This window comes from Marmota marmota, unplaced genomic scaffold, assembly GCF_001458135.2.
Source record: "Marmota marmota marmota unplaced genomic scaffold, marMar, whole genome shotgun sequence".
NCBI classification, from domain to species: Eukaryota; Metazoa; Chordata; class Mammalia; order Rodentia; family Sciuridae; genus Marmota; species Marmota marmota.
The window spans coordinates 29,845,713-29,868,108 of NW_026000093.1; the positions used below are offsets into that span (position 1 = coordinate 29,845,713).

The 22,396-nt window shown below is 35.4% G+C and overlaps 1 protein-coding gene across 1 annotated transcript in view; it reads left to right on the top strand.

Annotated features, from left to right (window-relative positions):
- Position 1: 1 nt before the first annotated feature.
- Positions 2-22,396, top strand: part of Zbtb10 (zinc finger and BTB domain containing 10) — a gene marked incomplete at its 5' end in the record, with an annotated part of 37,027 nt that continues 14,632 nt past the window's right edge. Inside the window, 2 exons of the mRNA XM_015485717.2 lie at positions 2-616; positions 11,828-12,716. Coding sequence (XP_015341203.1) covers positions 2-616; positions 11,828-12,716 — 1,504 coding nt within the window. The remainder of the gene's footprint in view (positions 617-11,827; positions 12,717-22,396) is intronic.

Below are 22,396 nucleotides of genomic sequence, written 5' to 3' on the forward strand. Positions count from 1 at the left end.
CCGTCGGACTCTGGCTTTCCGAGGAGGTGGCGGCGGGGGTCTCGGCAACAATAGCAGTAGCCGCGGCCGCCCGGAGACCTCGGCGTGGCCCCTGAGGCATTTCAATGGGCGAGGGCCGGCGGCTGTGGATCTGGAGCTTGACGCGCTGGAGGGGAAGGAGTTGATGCAGGACGGCGCGTCCCTGAGCGACAGCACCGAGGACGAGGAGGAGGGGGCGAGCCTGGGCGACGGCAGTGGGGCGGAAGGCGGCAGCTGCAGCAGCAGCAGGCGGTCGGGCGGCGATGGTGGGGATGAAGCGGAGGGCAGCGGTGTGGGAGCTGGCGAAGGAGAGACTGTCCAGCACTTCCCGCTCGCGCGGCCCAAGTCCCTAATGCAGAAGCTACAGTGCTCTTTCCAGACCTCCTGGCTCAAGGATTTTCCCTGGCTGCGATATTCAAAGGATACTGGCCTTATGTTTTGCGGCTGGTGCCAAAAGACCCCTGATGATGGGGGAAGCGTGGATCTTCCGCAAGTGGGGCACGATGAGCTTTCTCGAGGGACCCGTAACTACAAGAAAACCCTGCTTCTGAGGCACCACGTCTCCACCGAGCACAAACTCCACGAAGCCAACGCCCAGGTACAGTATATCCTGCTCCTGCTTTTTGAGGTCTTTTGGGAAAAGGCTTATCAACTTAAATAAAAAACCATTTTCCTGGGCGAAGGCATCGTTCCGATTGACAGAGGTGCGAGGAACTTAAGCGTGGGGGTTTAGAAAGCCTGGGAACAAAGTTTTGAAAAGTTGTCTGTGTGTGTGTGGGGGGGGGAGGGGGATGAAATGAGAATTTTCTAATCTTAGCAATGAATTTGTTGTATTTTTTGTATGACTCAGACTGCTTATCAGATTGAATCAGAAGGAAAGTTTAACAAAATGAGATTGAAGGTTTTAACCTAAAAGCTTAACTTTGGGCTAAAAAATTATTAGCTGTGATTTTAGAAGCCGCCTTAGGTTCCTAGATATTTGGTGTTTAGAGGAAGTCAAATCTGGCAACGCTTTGCGAAGAGTGGATTAAAAAGTTCCCTTAAGTTTTAGACGCTACCTCTATGAGGAGAACATCCACCCGAAAAAATTCTTATATCAGGTCAAGATAATGTGAAATCTGAGAGTTGTATGTAAATATAGAGGAAGTTATTTGAATAACCCTCCTTTCTCCTGTGAATCATTTTACTAAATTCATCTCTATTGAACTTGTTGAACCTTCTTTACCAAGCTTGCTTTTGTCAAATTATTGTTTTTATTCACTTCATTCATATTTCTGTTCCATGATATTTCTATATTAATTTTTTAAAACTTTGTCTTGTAAACACAGTTTACATGAAGTATTTTAAACTTAGCATTGGAAGTGTTTTACGTGAAGATATTGAGCATTCGATTGGGACTGTTAGGGAATTTATTTACCAAACTGTGAAAAATCACAAGTCCTTGGTTACAAAGTTGTGTGGGTTTTTAGTCCTTATTTTAACATTTCTTGTCAAAAGTCAGTAACCTAACCATCTTGGTAGGCCTTTTCAAGACTGTTTATCAGTCTTCCTTTTTATGACTTTAATTTTAGACAGCCTTGTAGCTGGGGGATGAAATCCATTCTTTTTGTACTGATAGCCAGTCATTGATTTTAGAAAGTCAGTGCTCAGATAGTTCTACTCAGGTATTAATCCCTTGCTATGGTGTTTATGGGAGCAATCCTGCCATTCAGTACACTTATACTGGAGTTAATTAAGTACACCAGTAACCCCACAGACATAGCCCAAAAATTTCTTGGAAGTTAGGGATGAATTTTTTTTTTTTTTTTTTTTTTATGTGAGTACTATTTATAAATATGTTACTGCAAAAAATTAAAACAGAAAAGGGAAAATATTTACGACTTTAAAATAACACTAATTCCACTATATGTTAACCTATTTTTTTTTTAAATGAAAATAAGTACTTTCTAAAACAAATATTTAGTGAGAAGAATGGCACTGTTTTTGGCAAATATCTTTAATGTCTGGCTTAAAGGAAAACAGCTGTATTGTAGACTGTTATGACATCACATGTCATATAGCCTCTGGAAATCTCTATTGTATAGTATACTTGGAAAAAAATTAAAGTGAAAAAGATAAATAATGTCTAAATGTTATTCTTGAATAGTTTTTGACCAGCTGTCTATTTAGTGTAGCTTTATATTCTTAAGCTTAAAAAATTTTAGTGTGAATGGGGTTTATTTACATTTTAATCATGGGAAGGGGTGGGTCAGNTTTTTTTTTTTTTTTTTTTTTTTTTTTTTGTGGAGTAGGACACAAATTATAGTTGCCTCAGCCCTAGAAGGAAGGTCGTTTTTTAGAGAAATAAAACCCAGAAAGTTTAAGTAAAGTTCTGGGTGACAACTGACACTAGAACCTATTAGGAATGTTGTAGTGGGAAAATAATGAATTTGGAGTAAATCTGAGTTCAGATCCCAGCTTTGTGCTGTTTCTAGCTTTGTGAACTTGGGCATTTGAGTGAGCTAGAACATTTTCTTGTCTTTATGTACCAAAAACACATTAACTTTAGTCCACAAAGTATTTTTGTTTCCTTTTCACAAAAAGAGTGATCTAAGGCATTCAAGGGTTAATGTATCTCTAAAGTTATTTATAAGATAATAGAGGCCCATAACTTGTGAAAATGAAAGCTTAATTTTCTCAATTATGGTAGCTTGGTATTTAGAAAAAAATTAAAAGACAATTGGAATGAATTTTCTTAATCTACAGTGGACCAGTTATTCTTATCAGTCTCTCCCTGTAGGCAAATCTGAATGGGAATACAAATTATAATTAGCTGCTTAGTGAACCTGAAGTCAGAGGATGGGGGAATTAGTTGGGTACCCTTATGGTAGACTTTGTATGGGTGTATCTCTTAGTATGGGTGGATCACAGAATTCATTTATAGTTAAAACATTTTCCAAACTTGACTTCTGAACTATTCCTTCCCTGTTCCCCTGTGGAAATTGCCCTTTGATATAATCTATAGGCTATCTACTTTTAGAAAGTTTTTTTTTCTATTAAATTTAAAGTCCTGTTTGTCTTAAAGATATACATTGGTTCCTTTGATTGGATTTTGGATATTTCCACTTTGATCTTCCTCATTTCTCTAAATTCTAACCTAGTTTAGAGGATATCTTGCTATCCTAAGTACTGTGGTATTGTTGCCCTCCAGGCTTTGATTACCTATAGGAGGCAGTATAACACAGTCTGTGAGAGGATTTTTTTTTTTTTGCCCAAGGTCAAGACCTTGGGTCCTGATCCTCTTATTTTCTTAACAGGAAAATTAATTAACTTGTTTCTTTATGTATACAAAGTATATTTGGCAACATATAATTTTTTAGTAAATAAGAATGATTATTTATTGTCATGATTACTTATATTTAATACAGGCAAACATCTAATACAAGATTTGTTTAAGAATTTTAAATTTGGGCAATGCTGGAGATTGAATCCTGGACCTTACACATGCCAAGCAAGTGCCCTACCATTAAGGTACACCTCCAACCCTAAGAACTTTTTTGTGGCCTGCTACATCATAAGTTAGTGTCACCAGTTTTTTTCAGCTTTGAAGTCTTTTTCATGGATTCACTCTTGATTCTAGAGAACAAACCATTTTCCATTTTTATACCCCCAGACTTAGCCATTTTGAGCCTGCCCCTCATCATGTAATTTTTCTTGGCTTCCCAAAGAATATCTTGCATTTGCTTTATATTGTTTTAACATTAAATTGAGAATTTTGGAATTCGGGCAAGAATTTAGAGGCTTAAAGTAGTTCATTCCCTTTATTTTTTCCATCATTGTTGTTTTGGTGGGTGCTGAGGATCAAACTTAAGGCCTTGTGCATGCTAGGCAAGCACTCTACCACTGAGATATACCCCCCAACCCCTTTTCTTTTAAAAAGGTCTGGTTTTTTGAGAGGTGTTTGAGTATCTTAGTAATTATCACAAAGGGTTATTTTTATTTCTCATGCTTTCTATAAACAAGAAAAGTCGCTTGTTAATTTTTTTGGTGGTGACCAAAACTATTTGAACATAACCGTTAAAAAGTTTGGTATTTTGTATATGATATTGCATGTGCATACGTGACTTGGGAGGTTGAGGCAAAAAAAAAAAAAATCCAAGTCCAAGGCCAGTCTCAGCAATTTAGTGAGGCCCCATCTCAAAATAAAAATTTTTTTAAAGGGCTAGAGATACATGGCTCAGTGGTGGATTGCTTCCCTACATTTGAGAGGCACTTAGTGAGAGGCCCTGAGTTCAATTCAAGTACATGAGGGAAGGGCTGGAAGAAAAATTATGACCTTTTTTTTTTTTTTTAAGATGGGGATCTCCTGGTAATTATTCAGATTGGCCTCAAACTCCTGATCTGAAACCATTCTCCAGTCTCCCAAATAGCTGGAACTGTAGGCATGATGACTATTTGTATTCTTTAAATTAGACTACTCTTTAAATTAGACTACTCCTGGAGAGTCTTTTTAAACATGCTTTCTGAATTTGTGTTCTGAACCTTCTATGTTAGAGGTGTTCTGGATTTGGATATGAGGAAAATGTATTGTTGGTTTTTGTGGGGTGGTAGTGGTAAGGACTTAGTTTCTTGTAGTGGGGATTTTAACCACTACCATGCTAGGCATGCCCTAAGCTCTATATTCCCAGCCTTTGTTTTATTTGAGTTGGATCTTGCTAAATTGCCCAGATCAGTCTCAACCGTGTGATCCTCCTGCCTCAGTCTCTCAAGTAGGTTGGATTATAGGCCTTTGCTTCTATGCCCAGCTGGGATCTAAAGTTTTGAGTAACTGGATTATCTTTTCATAGTCAGAGTCAATGATTAGCTCATTCATGATTTGACCATTTGGCCCAGAGGACTCTAAAATTGCTTTAATTACAGTTTTGACTTCTGTGTCTTGGTTCAAACCATTTTTATTTTTTGATACTGGGGATTTAACCCAGGATCACATTACCACTGAGCTACATCCCCAGCCCTTTTTACTTTTTATTTTGAGGCCCAGTCTTGTTAAGTTACATAGGTTAGCCTCAAGTTTATGATCCTCCTGCCTTAGCCTCCTGGGGCATTCACTTTCTCACCAGCTCAAACCACTTTCTGCCCAGTTGTGAAATTTTCATTTCCTAAATCATTCCTTCTGTCAACCCTTTCTGGTTTAGTAAGCCTACATCATGCACCCAAATAATTACTGTAACATCCAGAAATAGTGAATTCAGATCAATGATCTGATTGAGATTTTGATGCCAGGTGGAACAAATAAAGAAGATAAGTCATGTCTACCAGCCTTCTTTATTTTGGGCAAAAATTAGGCCTTCAAGGTTATTCTAACCATTTAGGAAGAAAGTCTGAAAGACCTTTGAAAAGGAGAAATAAACCACAGGCTCATCCTTAAATATATTAATAAATTACCATTGTATAATGATTGTAATTCATTTATTCATTGAGTAAGTAAAAATCCTTGTTTTCCAAATGTTTGGTAATATACCTTATTGTATATCTAGGATTGGCATCTTACTTCTTAAATTTATCTATATTAGGTAAAAGCAAAGCACTGAAGATAAAAAAAACTTATAAGATTTTCTCTGCCCTCAAGGAACTTGTAATCTAGTAACAACAGACTGACATGATGATAAAAATAAGATACTGTCATGTTCAGGGTACAGTGAAGACACTAAAGGGAATCAGGCAATCAGTTTTACATGCAGTGGGTTGGAAAAAAGCTCACAGAATTGGTTCTTGAACCAAACTATGTTAAATAAATAGGCATTGACAGGAGGAAAGGGCATTCTGGCATTGCAGTTTGAAGCAGCATGAGGAAAGTGAATAATGGTGTCTTCATGTATCTGAGAAAAGGGATAGTTTGGTTAGTGAGCAGGATGAAAAATTAAGTGTGAATAGGTCATGAGGATCTCTTTATGTTTTAAAGATTGCATTTTCTGTTAACAAATGGGCAACGATAGCAGTTTTAAGTAGGAGAAAAGTATGATCAAATGTGTATGTGTTTTTTGTTAGTGGCACCTGTGTTTTGTGCTGTGGGTTGTTTAGAATTTGAGGAGGGAGCTAGTAATGAAGCATATCTTTGATAATCAGAGTTGGCTGGATGTTAAAATTACATGAAGTTCATCTCCTCACCACCACCACAGAATTAGAATTTCTGGGGAGCTGCTTAAGCTACAAAAGAGAATGTCATTACTGAAGGACATCATAGAGGTGATAGAAGACTGCAAAGGAGTAGAGCTTCCTGTTTTCTCTACCAACTATTATAATTAGTATCATTAGCAGGTATTATTTATTATCCCATTTGCCATAGCCTCGTTTATTGTCATATTCTATAAATCAAATTTGATTTTTTTCCCTAAAATCTGAATTTAGAAGTGGAAACTAATGTTTTCTTCTAACATGCTGTTCTGTTGGGTTGCAACAAAATGCAGATTTTGGACGTTTTAATACTTTTACATTACACTTTGATTGTATTGAAAATGTCCTCTCTGCTAATCATTTATTGAAAAAGGTCTGTAATTCTGAGTACAGAAGTAAATATTACTTGTTGATTTTTAGCTAAACAACCTTTTCCTCTCACTAATGGATTGATTTTAAGCTGTTTGAAGTTTGTATTACTTGCAGCAAAAGTTAGCTTCTCTCCTTCTGTTCCTTACAAGGGCTGAGACCAGGTAGTGGTCTTGTTTTCTCTACAAGTTGGCATCTAATTTCTCAAACTAGAATGCTAAAAGACAGGACAGGTTTTCCTCCCTGCCTTTTTATCCTGTGTATTTATTTCATCGTTTAAATTCTGCTGATTTGGGCTGAGGTTGTCCTCAGTGGTAGAACGCTCGCCTTGCATGTGGAAGGCACTGGTTTTGATCCTCAGCATCATATAAAAATAAAACTTAAAGTATTGTATCTATTTACAACTAAAAAAATTTTAAAAATTCTGCTGATTTAACCTTTCAGTTTTTTATTAGGTTCTGCCTTTCCCTCTCCATTAATAATCTGTCTTCCCTAGTTAAGGTTCTTGTTGCTTGTACGTACATTGTACTATTAACAGTAGCTTCAGTATTGGTCACAGGATCTGCAGACTAGGTTTGATTTAATCCTCCACATTGCTGCCACCCTCCATTAATATCTGTCTTCCCTACTTAAGGTTCTTGTTGCTTGTACGTACATTGTACTATTAACAGTAGATTCAGTATTGGTCACAGGATCTGCAGACTTGGTTTGATGTTAATTCTCCACATTGCTGCTACAGTCACATCTTCTGCCTACCAGTTCAGTCTTGTCATTGCTTCTAAAAACTCTGGCCCTGGGTTCAATCCCCAGCTTTAATTTATATATGTGTGTCTATCTCTGTTTCTGTGTCTAAATATATCCCATGCTTTTATTTACATACACTTTACACTCTAAAAACTCTGTAAGGTTCCCATAGCAGTGATTCTTTTTTTTTTTTTTAAATATTTTTTAGTTGTAGGTGGACACAATATCTTAATTTTAGATTTATGTGGTGCTGAGGATCGAACCCAGTGTCTCATGCATGGTAGGCAAGCACTCTACCACTGAGCCACAAACCCCCCCCCCATAGCAGTGGTTCTTGATCATATTTTGGGCTTTTGGGGGTTTTTTTGTCTGTGTGGGGGGTGATGGTGGTGTGGTGGTACTGGGGATTGAACTCAGATACTCTACCATTGAGCTACATCCCAGTCCTTTTAAGAATTTTAAATTTTGAGACACAGTCTCATTAAATTACCCAGGCTGGCCTCAAACTTGATCCTCAGCCTCCCAAAATGCTGGAACACAGGTGTGTACCACTGTGCTGGGCAGTTTCTTCATCTTTCAGGGATCTAATTCTTTTATAAATCTGAGGAAAATGATGAACATTTACCCCTGGAAAAAATGTGCATATTTGCATAAGTGGATGAGCGGGGCACCTTGAAGTTTTTGGATGGATCTAGAATTCTGGGGATTCTGTTGACCATTTTAGGATTTTTTTTTTCCTCATGCTGTCTCATTTGCTTAGAATCTACTTCACCCTCTTATTCACTCTTCTTTGAGTGTGCTAAGATCTCCTTTCTTCTCAAAAAACATTGCAATACCTATAAAAAAAAACTGGAATAGAAGACCTTGGCTCTGCTCTTATAACATCTATTTATTTTCTTCAGTACCTAAAGGTTCTCTCTACTAATACTAACTTAAAGTTTGAAACTAAATTATTTTGTTTCTAAGCATAGGCTTTGACTAAAAGTAGGTAATCTGTTAATGATTATTAAATGAATGAGTAAAGCAGGATTTTTTTTAAGCTTTTAAGAGCTTTTTCCTCTAAGTGTTAATTTTATTTGTTAGCATCCTGTGGAAATAACGATAAGTTAAAATTTAAGTGGACATTTCTCTAAACTTTGGAAGAACTGATCCTAAGGTCTTATCCAGTTTAAAATTAATGATTTTACTTGAGCATTTTCACAGATTAAATTTAAGACTTCATATTTAGGTCTGGATGTCCATTTCTTTAAAGTCTTCTTGTTTAGATCGTTCTACGCTTGAAGAGACCAGTTGTGCAGATATTTAAACTTCATCTTTATATTTAAAAACTATCTGCGATACCTAATGCCGCCAAAATATCATGTGGAAATAGAATATTGAAGAAACCAAAGAGAGCAATACCTGGAGTTTTTAAGAATCTACTGTAAGATTGTGTTACTAGTACTAAGAATATTTTAACTTTTATTTGGTTCAGCAAATAATATTGGCAGTTTATTTTATTATGTGCATATTTAGCTGTATTGCTCAAATTCCTTAAATAATAATCTCCTTGGAGAGTACATATACTCTTGACTTGGAAACAGTTCATTTTGAAGGGCATATTTAAAAGTTGTTTGAAACACACCATAGTCCTTTAATAATTAGTGAAAAGAAATTGCTGGTATTGCTTGTAAAAGTAGGGAAATGTTAATATTTTTGTACAGTAGTATGAGAAAAATAGCAGTTGCATAGTGTTTGATATGTCAAAATAGAATGGGCAAATATTTGGTACATAAGCTTTTGACTGGGTTATTTTTAAAAAATTAGAACATTGTGGTGTGATGAAGGCAGAGACTCTTATACAAATTGATGGGACCCATCCAGAAAATACAGGACATGTTGACTATAACCTAGGAGATGGTTACAATTAGACATAACCACTTCCCAAAGGGCTTCCAACTGCTTGTTATTTAAACATTAAGTGGTACTTGATTTGTAAATGTTAATTTGCTGCTTCCACAAACACTTTATGGATGTGCTGCCAAATTTTTATTCAGTGTTTAAAATTTTTGTTTCTTTCAAATATTGATGCTTTTTTTGAAATATCTATTAGAACTTTGAACCAAATGAGCTTGCTGACTAGGTACAGCATGTATAATAAAGTTTAGTGTCAGGCTTACACTAAAAGAAGATTCCTATTCATGTTCAGAATTTTCTATAAAGAGCATAGACAAATTAATAAAATTTCATTCAAATAGTCTCAAAGGGGAGATTAAGTAAACAGTATGAGGCTTTATTGAAAATTATGCTGTAATTGTAATGATTATAGGCATTTTAGTATTGTCTTAGTTCTTTATATTCATGAGCACTAAATATTTTCATTACCATTTGCTTAATGTTTTGATATTTTACACCATACTAGTTTATATATATGATCTAAGTAAAGCAACCCCTTGGAGCTTGTGTGTATGTATGAGGCTGTTGGTTTGATCCTCAACATCACTAAAAATAAACAAAAAAACCCTGTAACTTCACTTCTCTTCCCTCATCTGCCCAAAAAAATGAAAAATTTGGAAGTTTGCTCATGAATGGATTTGTTTTGATTTATTATTTATTTTTACAGAGGATTGAGTGGGTAGGAGAGAGAAATAGCTAATTGAGAGCATGGAACATTTTGGTATGATGTAGGGGGACATGGGGAGAGGGGAGATTTGCTGTGGTAGAATGGCATTATGCACCTGAGACATGAAGAGGGATTAGGGAGACTGCTAAAAGTCAAGTGAAAATGAAAAGAAATTCTCTACTCTGATTGCTTCATTTTGTAGCAGTCTTGTAGTACTAGCTCCATTATCCCTGTGGAACATTGAAGTGTTCTGGAATTCTAATATTTTGTTTCTTTTGGTTGGCCACCCAACCCTGGAAATAGCACAGAAATTCTCAAATGGGCTATGTTTTAGTTTCAGAGAATTGCTATTATTTTGTGTATAGCTTCCTTTGACCAGGATTCAGACATAAAGCTATACGTTTGCCACACCTGCAGTTGGGTTAAATGAAGTTTGTTTTTTGTTTTTGTTTTTGGTATGAGGAATTGAACCCATGGGTGCTTTATCATTTAGCTGCATTTCTAGTCCTTTTTATTATTTATTTTTGAGGCAGGGTCTCCTGAAATTGGTAAGGCTAACCTTGTATTCTTCCTCAGCTTCCTTGATAAATGGAGTTTTGTGATTAAGAATCAACCATTTAGAATAATGTTTCTAAGAATTCTTTTGCAGTCCTATCTTCCTTACTACTGCTTCCTCTCTTCAGGTCCTTTTTGGACCTGTATTTTTCCATGTTTTTCTCTATTCTCATAAAATAGATTTTGTGTGTGTATGTGTGTGTGTAGCTTCATTTATTGTGCACTTAATTTTAGCACTTAAAAATTTTTAGCACTCAAGGTCAGCCTTTTCAGTCATCCTTATTCTCCACCACCCGGGATTGAACCAGGGGTGCCTAACCACTGAGCCACATATCCAGCCTGTCCTTTTTATTTTTTTGAGACTGGGTCCATAGGTTACTTAGAGCCTCCCTAAGTTGCTGAGGCTGGCTTGGAACTTGGTATCCTCTTGCCTCAGCCTCCTGAGCTGTTGGGATTATAGGCATGCACCATTATGCTCAGCTTCTGTCATCCTTTCTACTAGAAATGTCTTAGCAGTTTTTCTCTTGGGAAAAAAAAGATTAGTTATTTAGCAAAGTTTAATAACTGCAAAGCACTATGTAGGATTATAGGGATATTATAGCTCTGCTTGAAGGAAGTTTACCAGCCTAGTCATTGAATGAAGAAAGTCATAAGGTTGTTAAAACTAATATTTGTAGTTCTGCTTTGTTATTTAAGAAGACAACTCAGGGATAGTGACTTTTCCAAGAACACATGATTAATAACTAGAGTACAAATAGCATTCTGAAATTAGATCATATTTTATAATGAACCACACAATTTTGATTATTGTATAGGAATTCACCTAGAGCAATGCAAAATTGAACAGTAGTGAATACCTATAAGATTGATAAGCAAAATTATAAGATTTTTAAATTCAGAAATGTTAACTTATGCAGTTTATAGTTTTATGACCTTAGGTGATATGTCCATTGTATTATAACTTGGATATTTTATGTTTTGTCATAGAGGAGATTGCTGCTTTCCTGTTAAGAGATTAAGCAAACTATTTTGATTTCCATAAATGAAAGTTTCTTAAGAAAATAATTGCTGTTTTGATTTTAATTTTAAATAATTCTCAAATCATGTCTTTATTTTATATTTGAAAAGAAAAATCAATGAAATCTTGCTTATCCTGTCAGATACGTTCCATTTATCTTTTAATAGCAATGGGTTGCACCATACTATTCACTCCATTCCTTTCAATATTTGGGATGATGATCATTTTATTCTCAAGGCATGATGATTACAACATTGTTTGATTAGTACATTTTAAAAACTTACATTGGTAATGAAAATGTTTTCCTCGTGTTAAGGACTTTAAAATGTAAATAAAATGTAATATTAATGTTTTTTATTCAATTACAGGAATCAGAAATTCCATCAGAGGAGGGGTACTGTGACTTTAATAGTAGGCCAAATGAGAACTCTTATTGTTATCAACTTCTTCGACAACTAGATGAACAGAGAAAGAAAGACATTCTTTGTGATGTCAGCATTGTGGTGAGCGGGAAAATCTTTAAAGCTCATAAGAACATCCTGGTTGCAGGCAGCCGTTTCTTTAAGACTTTATATTGCGTTTCAAACAAAGAAAGCCCTAACCAAAACAATACTACCCATTTAGATATTGCTGCAGTTCAAGGTTTTTCAGTCATCTTGGACTTCTTGTATTCTGGTAACCTGGTGCTCACAAGCCAAAATGCCATTGAAGTGATGACAGTGGCCAGCTACCTTCAAATGAGTGAAGTTGTTCAAACTTGCCGAAATTTCATTAAAGATGCCTTAAATATAAGCATTAAATCAGAAGCTCCGGAGTCTGTAGTTGTGGACTACAATAACAGAAAACCAGTTAATAGAGATGGTCTGTCTTCACGGGATCAAAAAATTGCCAGCTTTTGGGCAACACGGAATCTTACCAATTTGGCAAGTAATATAAAAATTGAAAATGATGGTTGTAATGTCGACGAGGGCCAAATAGAAAACTACCAAATGAATGACAGTAATTGGGTCCAGGATGGTTCTCCTGAATTGGCTGAAAATGAATCTCAAGGTCAAACAAAAGTATTTATTTGGAATAACATGGTCTCCCAGGGAATTCAAGACACTGGCAAAACAAGGAGGAAAAACCAAACTACAAAGAGATTTATTTATAATATACCACCTAATAATGAAACAAATTTAGAAGATTGCTCAGCGATGCAGCCACCTGTTGCCTATCCAGAAGAAAATAAGACCCTAATCATTAAGGAGGAACCAGGTAAATATTGTATATACAAAGATAAATCAGTTTTCATTCTAATGGGCTATAATCTTGAAGCATATTTTTAATTGAAATTTTATTATAAAAATAATAGTACTCAATGAATGTCTGTAATAGAGTAAGGGAGAAATCATTCAAACGTAAAAATTTTTGGTTTATTTTTGTCTTTTCTCAAACATGTATATGTGAGTTTCTCAAAAGTTGGTATTAATAACCAGGCATTACATACACAGATGCTCCTTGATTTAAGATGAAGTTATAGCTTCATGAACTAAGAAAAAAAACTACCAGGTCATATAAACATGCTATATACTTAGCACCCTGAACATCATAGCTTAGCTTAGCCTACCTTAAATATGCTCAGAACACTTAGGTTACAGTTGGGCAAACTTATCTAACACAAAGCCTATTTTATAATAAATGCTAAGTACTAAGAGTGAAAAAGAATGGTTGTGTGGGTGCACTTGTACACCATAAGTTGGGAATTTTTAAGCTGAACTATCTTAAATTGGGGACTGTATTATTAAGGAATGTGAACTCTGTGTGCACTTCTTTGACTTTTCTCATCTTTAACCTCTGTAGTAATTATTTTATTAGTACTAGAAAAGATAGTCTTTTTCATTATATACAATCATGGTGTCATTTTGGAACCTTTTGTTTTTTGGCAGTACCAGGGCCTGGTACACACTCTACAAGTGTTCTACCACGGTATACAGTACATATTCCAGTTCTTTTTATTTTATTTTTAGACAGATATAGCTAAGTGGTTGCCTACGCAGGTTTCCAACTTGTGATCATTTGCCTCAGCCTCCTGAGTTGCTGGGAGTAAGGCATGTGCCACCATGCCTGGCTCATTCTGGAACATTTGTAAGACCTAGTTAACACTTTGTCTTTTTTATATTTAATTTTTTTTTTTTTTTGTACTAGGGATTGGACCCAGAAGCATTTACAACTGAACCACATCCCTAACCCTTTTTATTTTTTGTTTTGAGACAGAGTCTCACTAAATACTGAGGCTGGCCTCAAACTTGGATCCTCCTGCCTCACCCTCCCATGTTGCTGGGATTACAGGTGTGTGCCCCTGTGCCCAGCTGTATTTAAAAATATTTATTTTATACAATTTAAATAATTATGAAATTATTCTAACTTCTGTTTGTTTTTTGGTACCAGGGGCACTTAACCACTGTACCACAACCCCAGCTCTTTATATTTTATTTAGAGAGACAGGGTCTTGCTGAGTTGCTTCGGGCCTTGATAATTACTGAAGCTGTCTTTGAACTCAAAATCCTCCTGCCTCAGTCTCCTGAGCTGCTGAGATTATAGGCATGCACTACTGTGCCCAACTAAATTATTCTAATTTGTTTAGAGCTACTGTTCTGTTTTCATTACAGATTTTATATATCCAATTACACCATCTTATTTTTTTTCTCCTTTGCATTAGTTAGAAGAGAGGCCACTGAAAACCTTTTCTTCAGTATATTCTTAAAAGAATGTATGCGAGAATCTTAGCATATCACCTTGATGATGGGGATTTCTTATAGAATGAGAAGGAAGACCACTGTTATGAGTATGAATAGAAAGAGTAGAAATTTTTATCTTTAGTTTAATCTGGCTGTGCCTAATTTTATTTGAAGAAGGAGCTCAGTGAGGTTGAGGTTTCTTCCTACACATACCTCTTAGGCTTGTGCACTACTATCAAGTGCTTGTATTTGAGAACATTGTGACTATTCATTGACTGATTTTTACATGATGATGATCATCTGATGGAATACTTTCTTATTTGGTACTAGGGTTTGAACCCAAAAGTGCACTGAGCCACATCCCCAGCCTGTTTTATTTTTTTAGTTTGAGACAGGGTCTCACTAAGTTGCTAGGGCTTTGCTAATTTTTGAGACTGACCTTGAATTTGCAATCCTCCTGCTTCAGCCTCCCAAGCCATTAGAGAGTACAGGCATGAGCCCCTGCACCTGGCTGAGGATGGAATACTTTCTATTAAAAAGAATTATTATTATTATTTTATCTCCCAGGGGTCAAAGTGCCATAGTAAACCTGTGAAATGGGTTTTTCTTAATTCTTGGATGTGGACTATTTTTTTGGTAGAAATTTTAGTTATGTGAAAATTAGTATATATGTTAGTGAATAGTATTTGCTATTGTTTTTTTCTAGTACTTTATATCAAGTTTTTAGAAATAAGATCCCTGAGGCTTCTTTGTTAAATAAAATATTAAGGGTACTTTGTTTGGACTTAATGGGACCTTATAATATTTTAAAACACATACATGTATACATATATATACTTGAGCCCTTGCAAATATGTGCAATGCATTTCCTTTAAAGAATAAGCTGTTCTTTTGAGTAATAGTTGATTGATGGCAAAACTATATGATTGGACTTATTTAAAGAAAAGCACAAATACTGAATCCCAATGCATACTTTCAAAAATAGGAATACTATTAGCAATTGTTACCTAGCTTCTTCTCACTATCCTTGTATAGGATTAAGATTAGTTCTATACTAAATTTAGGATTATGTCTTGTTTTGTTTTGTTTTGTTTTCCTAGAAATTGAAGCCAGGGATGGTTAACTATAGAGTCACATCCCCTTCCCTTTTTTATATTTTAATTTAAAGACAGGGACTTGCTCAACTGCTTAGGGTCTTGCTAAACAGCTTAGGGCCTCACTAAATTGCTGAGGCTAGCTCTGAACTCGAGATCCTCCTGCCTCAGCCTCCTGAGATGCTTAGGTTACATACACTACTATGCCCAGCAGGTTTGTTTTAAACTAGCTGCTATTAGTCAACCATGTCTTCAGTTTTAATTCTTACCATCTTATAAAAGATAATTTTATTCTTATGTCATTGATAGAACTTTGTATCTGCACTTAAACTTACAAATTTGTTTGTATTAGCAATGTGCTACCTTCCAACCATTTGAACTTACTAGTGCTTCTAAATTGACCATTATTCCTCTTTTAAGTTCAAGAGGTGATTCTGCTGTGAGTCAAGGTTGAGATCTGCTGAGACAGTGAAAAGGAGCCCAAAATGAGTCAGATGTATTGGGCTTGAAAGTCAGCTTTGCCATTTACACATTATGTTACCATGATCAACTTAAGTTAGTTGTTCTCACTGTTGTCCTCTTCCTTTAAAAATGGTGCTTATTTTATAGGGTTATTATGATAATTAAATGACAACTATAAAAGCACAAGAACTATTATGGTCACCTCAATCTCTTAAAATTGGGAAAGAAGTTGTATGTTTTCCTATGTTGTGTGCTTTCTACTAAATGCTAGGTAGGTGGTCTTATAGCTTCAGTCGTTGTGTTTGAATACTTTATGATTACCTTCCTAATCAGCCTATTTGAGTATAGGGTGATTGTGATTAGGAAGTCCTCTAAAATGTAGCCAAAGTTTGCTTCTCCCTAACTTCTTAATTCTGCCATTTTTCAGTGTGTAATTTGAACCCAACCTCTAATCCCTGTAATCTGCCAGATAAACCCCCAAATGTTAGACATTTTAAAAATTCCCCAGAAGTCCTAGGCCAAGTTCTATTCCTCCCACCTTGTGAATACAGGAAATTGACTTAGGTTTCCAGGAAAGTTCTGACCAATGTAGAGCACAGTGGATCCGTATTTACCATAGTTAAGGCTTTTCCCAAGGTCATTTCTATTAGTAAAAATAGAGGCAGGTGTCATATTTAGGACCATCTCACATTAAAACCTTGTTATTAACCAGTGAAGTGATAGATCCCTGCCTTTTAAAATAATTGGTCCCTTTTAACTTTAAAACATTGTTATGAACACCCCCCCACACACACCATTGGTTATGGTTTAAATAAATGCTTTTAAATGAATTTAAAGTTCTACTGAAAACATCTGAAAAATCATAGTGAATTATTCAGTCTATAAACAAAGCATGACACAAGTGGGTTTGTGGTACCTTGGGGAGGAACTGAGACTTTCTTAGGGCCTTAAGTCTTTTAGTTAGTTTGTAAGCCATAGCTCTAATAACAGTGTCATCTTCTTGATATATAATCTTGAAGCTGCTATTTGCATGCCTCATCAAGATTAAGATAAGGTGTACCAGAAGCTACCAGGGATCTTATTCAGATTTTTTTTTTTTTTTAAAGAAGAAGAAGCTAGTATATGTTTTGTAATTCACTACTGAGATTCACATATACGTGAACTCAGGAAGATTAGAAACTTCTCTTTTATTAGGTTGTGGAATAATTGTCAGCAAAAACTAAAATCTGGGTAATCAAATGGGGGGAAAGACGGACTGGAGTGATAGCTCAGTGGTAGAGCACTTGCCCAGCATATATGAGGCAATCCTCAGCACCACATAAAAATAAATAAATAAAATAAAGTCATTGTGTCTGTCTACAATTAAAAAAATTAAAAAAGCGGGGGGGGGGGAGAGATTGTTAGTGAATCTAATAATGTAAAAATTTCAAATATTTGTCTTTTTGATTTGCAACAGAAAACATTATATTTTAGCCAAATAAAGTAGATAAAAATCTACAATTAGAAATTAATTTGTGGAAATGAATGCTTGAATTGTTTTACCAAGTTTATTCATGCAAGTAGTTGTATATAATCAGAGTAAATTAGGTGTTAATCCCATTTTTGATCTTGATGCCTAGTATGTAATTTGGTTTTCTAGGTCTAGATTTTTGTATTTATACCAGTCATACTGTGAGTTTCCACCTATTGTAAATAATTATACTCTGTAGGGTGCTGACACACCTCATTTTGAATAAAGATTTTTGAAACGACAGAAGCAAATTAGCTAAGTATAAGTAAATATTAGCAAAAAAGTTAAATGAATGCTAGTCCTGGTAAAGGTATGATAGCCCTTAAGTTTTTAATGGATTCTAAGACACTAAACATCCTTTCTCAAAAGGAAGAGGTATAACAGTTTTTCATGATGACAAACTTTCTTAGAACTGACTTCTGAAAGGAATTTCTCCATTGGGGTTTTAGAAAGTTGACACCAAAAGTAGGACAGTTTCGTCAAGTGTTTTCTAGTAAGTGCACAAATAGATTTATTTTTTAAAAAATATTTTTTAGTTGTAGTTGGACACAATACTTTCATTTCACCTACTCATTTTTATGTGGTGCTGAGGTTCAAACCTAGGGCCGCACACGTGTGAGGCAAGCACTCAACCCCAGCCCCACCAGTAGATTTATTTATATACAGTAATTGACTTTTATTTTTGACAGAAGTTGATATAGTTCCACATAGAGGGTTGATTCCTCCATCAATGCCACATAGGAATTCAAATATAAGGCAGTTTTACTTGATCAAAAGGTAATAGAGTTATTTTAAGTCTGAAAGTTCCTCTCTCTCACTCACCAGACTTCTAATGAGAAATATTTGAAATTTTTACATCATTAGATTCACTAATGACATAGTTTCAAGCATTTATAGCTAAGTTGTTGGGGTGGGCGCTGAATTTGTGGTCCTCCCATGTCAGCATCCCTGAGTCTCTGGGATTACAGATGTTTTTGACCACTCCCAGCATAAACCATCTGATTTGACACCTCCCACTATCCTGACTGTCAAATAAATTTAGTGTGCAAACTACTTTAAATATGGTTAAAAATATATGTGGAATTTGGCTTTGGTCAATGAAGTGGGTTTAGGGTGAGTTCTGCCACTAACTAGTTTGAGTGTATCTCAAACAACATATGTATTGGGAAAGAAGTAGTAAAATTAATACTTCATAGTTCTGAAATCAAAGGCTTCTAAGCTTTTTCTTATTCATTTTGGCAATAAAACCTAGTTACTTAGGTATTTTTAAATGTATTTTCTTAAATGTTAATATTCTTGTTTTATTGCATAAATATAAATGTTTTGGTTACAGGATGCTACCCATGTGACCCCACTGGGCTCTTGTAGTTATCACTTTTACAAAAAGTGGAAAAGCTTTGTATTCTCTATTTTTACTTGGAGGTTTTCATATATAGTAGATTTATGGACCTGAATCCATTTTTTTCCTCAGGATAATCCAGATGTTCAGGTAAACCGTTCAGGTATCCTTTTTGTATGGACTAAGTTGTAAAAGATGAGCTACAAGTCAAATGTTAAACTACTTTTCATTGGAAACTTATTGAAAGTTTGAAGACCTATTGCTCCTTTTTAAAAAGAAATGTCCAGTAGTTATTGGGCTATAAGATATTCTAAATAAGAATCTTCAATATTTAATTTTAAAAAGGGTAATGGTGGTAGTAATAGTAGAAATAATTTGCCATCTTTTTTCTCCTCTACTTTTATTCTGTTTCCTATGGCTTTTCTTTCCTGAATGCCTCTTTTGGCCTAAGAGATGGCTTTATTGGTAATCATGGCTCATAAATTTGAAATCCCAAGACTGAATCTGGGAGCTGAAGAAGACTTATATGAATCAGTTATAAGAGCTTTTTTTTTTTTTAAAGAGAGAGAGAGAGAGAGAATTTTTAATATTTGTTTTTTAGTTTTTGGCGGACACAGCATCTTTGTATGTGGTGCTGAGGATCGAACCCAGGCCACACGCATGCTTGGCGAGCGCGCTACCGCTTGAGCCACATCCCCAGCCCAGTTATAAGAGCATTTTTGTGACTTAAATTGTCTAACCTTTATAAATGTCAATTCCTGAGGGTTTTATAATTTTTGGCTTTAATACAGTAAGGTAATTAGATAAAAATTTTATTCTCAGCTTTACTCTTCAAAAAAAAAATGTATGTTATAACCAAATATTAGTTTCCTGGGAAATTCCAAAATATCTTTTTAGGTCATAAGAAATTTGAAAACAAACTTTTTTTATTTTTTATTTTTTTAATTCTAAGAAACTAGGGCCAGATAATGTCAAGATTGAGGAGTCTCTTACCTGGAACTAATTCACAACAGTGTGGTTATGGGGTAGATATATGTCTGGTGCAGCTGATCATGGTGGGCTACATGTTTGTGATTCTAAGGAGGCTGAGGCAGGAGGATTGCAATTTGAGGCAAGCCTGAGCAACTTGACCCTGTCTCAAAATAAAAATAACACAAAGAGGCAGGGAGAGGTGTTGGAGATGTAGCAGTGGTGGAGTTATCACATAGCATGTGTGAGGCCCTGGGTTTGATCCACAGCATCACAAAATAAATAAAGTCATTAAATAAAAATAAAAGGGCTGGGGAATGTGGCTTTGGGGGTAGAGTGCCCAAAGGTTTATTCAATTCCTAGTTCTATACGGAAAGGTGGCATGGAAAAAGAAGAAATCTGGTATAGTGTGAAAATGTTAAAATAAGATTTAGAATTATGGCAAAGAGTGCATTCGGAGGCCCCTAGCTGCTTAAGAGTTGGAGAAAGCCTCACAGAGAAAACTTTAATGGATCTTGTATTGCATAGGAGTTTGCCAGGCAAAAGAACAGAAGGAGGACTATAGGAACCTGAGAAACTATCTTGTATGCCGTGTTAATAAATTATAAATTTTGTTTTACAGATTGAGATAGGAATTTTGTTTGTGTTGCTAGGATTAAACCCAGGGCCTCTTGCATACTAGGAAAGCATTCTTCAGTTGACATGTATCCCCAGCAGTGATGAAAGGATCTGTTTATATTTGCATTTAAGACTGAAATTTTGAAGAGAATTGTTCATGAATTTGGGTAGTGCGTGGGAAGACCTGTTAGGGACAATTTGTGGTAGAAACAAGTCTTTTTGAGTAATACAAAGGAGAAACTCGGTGCTATAGGAACTGTCAAGGGTGATGTATATAATATGTGTATATAAGTATATACATATCCATTTGCAGCTGAATTTCTTGAAAGGAGAAAAAATGAAGAGAAATCTATACCTTTTTATGAATAAATAAGTTCTGAATCTTGTCTGCAGAGAACTTGGTTTCTGATGTATATTTATATGAAAATGAAAGTTTACTAGATCACAGTGAGACTCTTTAAAAAAAGAGTTTTTATACAATGGAGTTCAGCTTTATCTAAAACTTTCATTTCTGATTTCTTCTTATATATCGTTCTTTTCGATAGTATTTTTGTTCTAAGAAAATCTGGATTAGTTTGCATGTGTGCAATATTGAATGCTGAGAACCAGAAGCAAATGGTCAGGCAGACCTTCTTTCCATTCCCAGTCTTATTTAATTTAGCACTATAGGCAGGTGCTGTACCATTTGCTTCCCAGATTCGGAAGGGTTGCTAGCCCACTCTGGTCCAATGGTCCACAGTAGGCAAGGATGCCTACTGTGACCACAGCCACCAAGATTAACCTCACTTAATAATGGTACTTTGCTTTATTGCATTTCATATAATTATTTACTTAGTATTTTCATTTGCTAATACTACTTTTTGTTGCAACTCTGTGATGTAGGTAAATATTGCTACTGTTTTCTTTGTGAAGGAAAGTTATATAAACATGTTTTGGTAGGCTGAAATTTATAGGTCTTCTATTTCCCTCTTGTTCTATTTTCATTGCTTGTTAGTCACATTTTTAAACCCATAAATATGAAACAATTTTTTAATAATTATAATACTTGCATAATTGGAAATATAAAATATTTGAATTCTGAAGAGGAGGTTGAACAAAAAGATGATTGTAAAGAACAATGATAACCAATAGCTTGACACCCTTAAGATTTTGGGATGGTTTTGTTACTTAACTACAGGGAAGGCACTCAAAGTGAATGCTGTTAACATAACCACTGACAAAGCTATTTGAATATACTTTTCAGTCTCATTCCCAGGTTTTTGTTTTTGTTTTTTTTTGATTCCCTGCTGTGTTCTAGGCCGCAAGACTTGATACTTCTAATAAACCAGAAGCAGTGTAATGAAGTTAATTAATGGTAGAGCTCTGCTACCAACTTGTTAATTGACCTCATTTGGTTTTGGTGTCCTCATTAGTAAAGTAGAAGATAGAATTTTTATTTTCTAATACCAGGAATTGAATACAGGGGTGCTTAACTACTGAGCCACATCCCCAGTTTTATTTTGAAACAGGGTCTTACTAAATTGCTTAGGACCTTGCTAAGTTGCTGAGGCTAGCTTTAAACTTATCTTGACTCAACCTCCCTAGTCACTAGGATTACAGGTGTGCACCACGTGTGCCCAGTAGAAGATAAAATATCCTTAATATTAAATATACATAATGAAATTTAAATGAGATACTATATGTAAAGACTGCATTTCTTACATACTGCTGAATGTAAAAAAAATATGTTTTTATTTAGGGGGGCTGCTGTTATCTATCCACTGGGGAAAGACTCTCTTTTACTCTGACAAAAACAGAAGAAATTACACTCAGTTTATTTAACTCTGGTCATTTGGATATTACATTCCATACATATACCTGCTCCCAATCTGAAAATAACTGGCAACATGTGATGAAAGTAATGTTTTTTTGTTTAATATTTTGGTTTTTGTAGTTGGACACAATACCTTTTTTTTAATGTGGTGTTGAGGGCCTTGCAGGTGCTAGAGAGTGCTCTACTGCTGAGCCACAACTCCAGCCCTGAAATTAATGTTTTAATAAATCTTCAGAAAATCTCTGTTTCCAAAGAAACATTGGCCTTTAAAAACTAAGTTAAATAAAGTGAAGCATTTCTATAGCAGGGTTTTTAATATTCTAAAACCTCACATATTTGAGTTTATTTTGTAATTCTGTAATTTTGAAGAAAAAAGTGATGACTGAGAGTTACTGTCATGCTTCCTAATGAA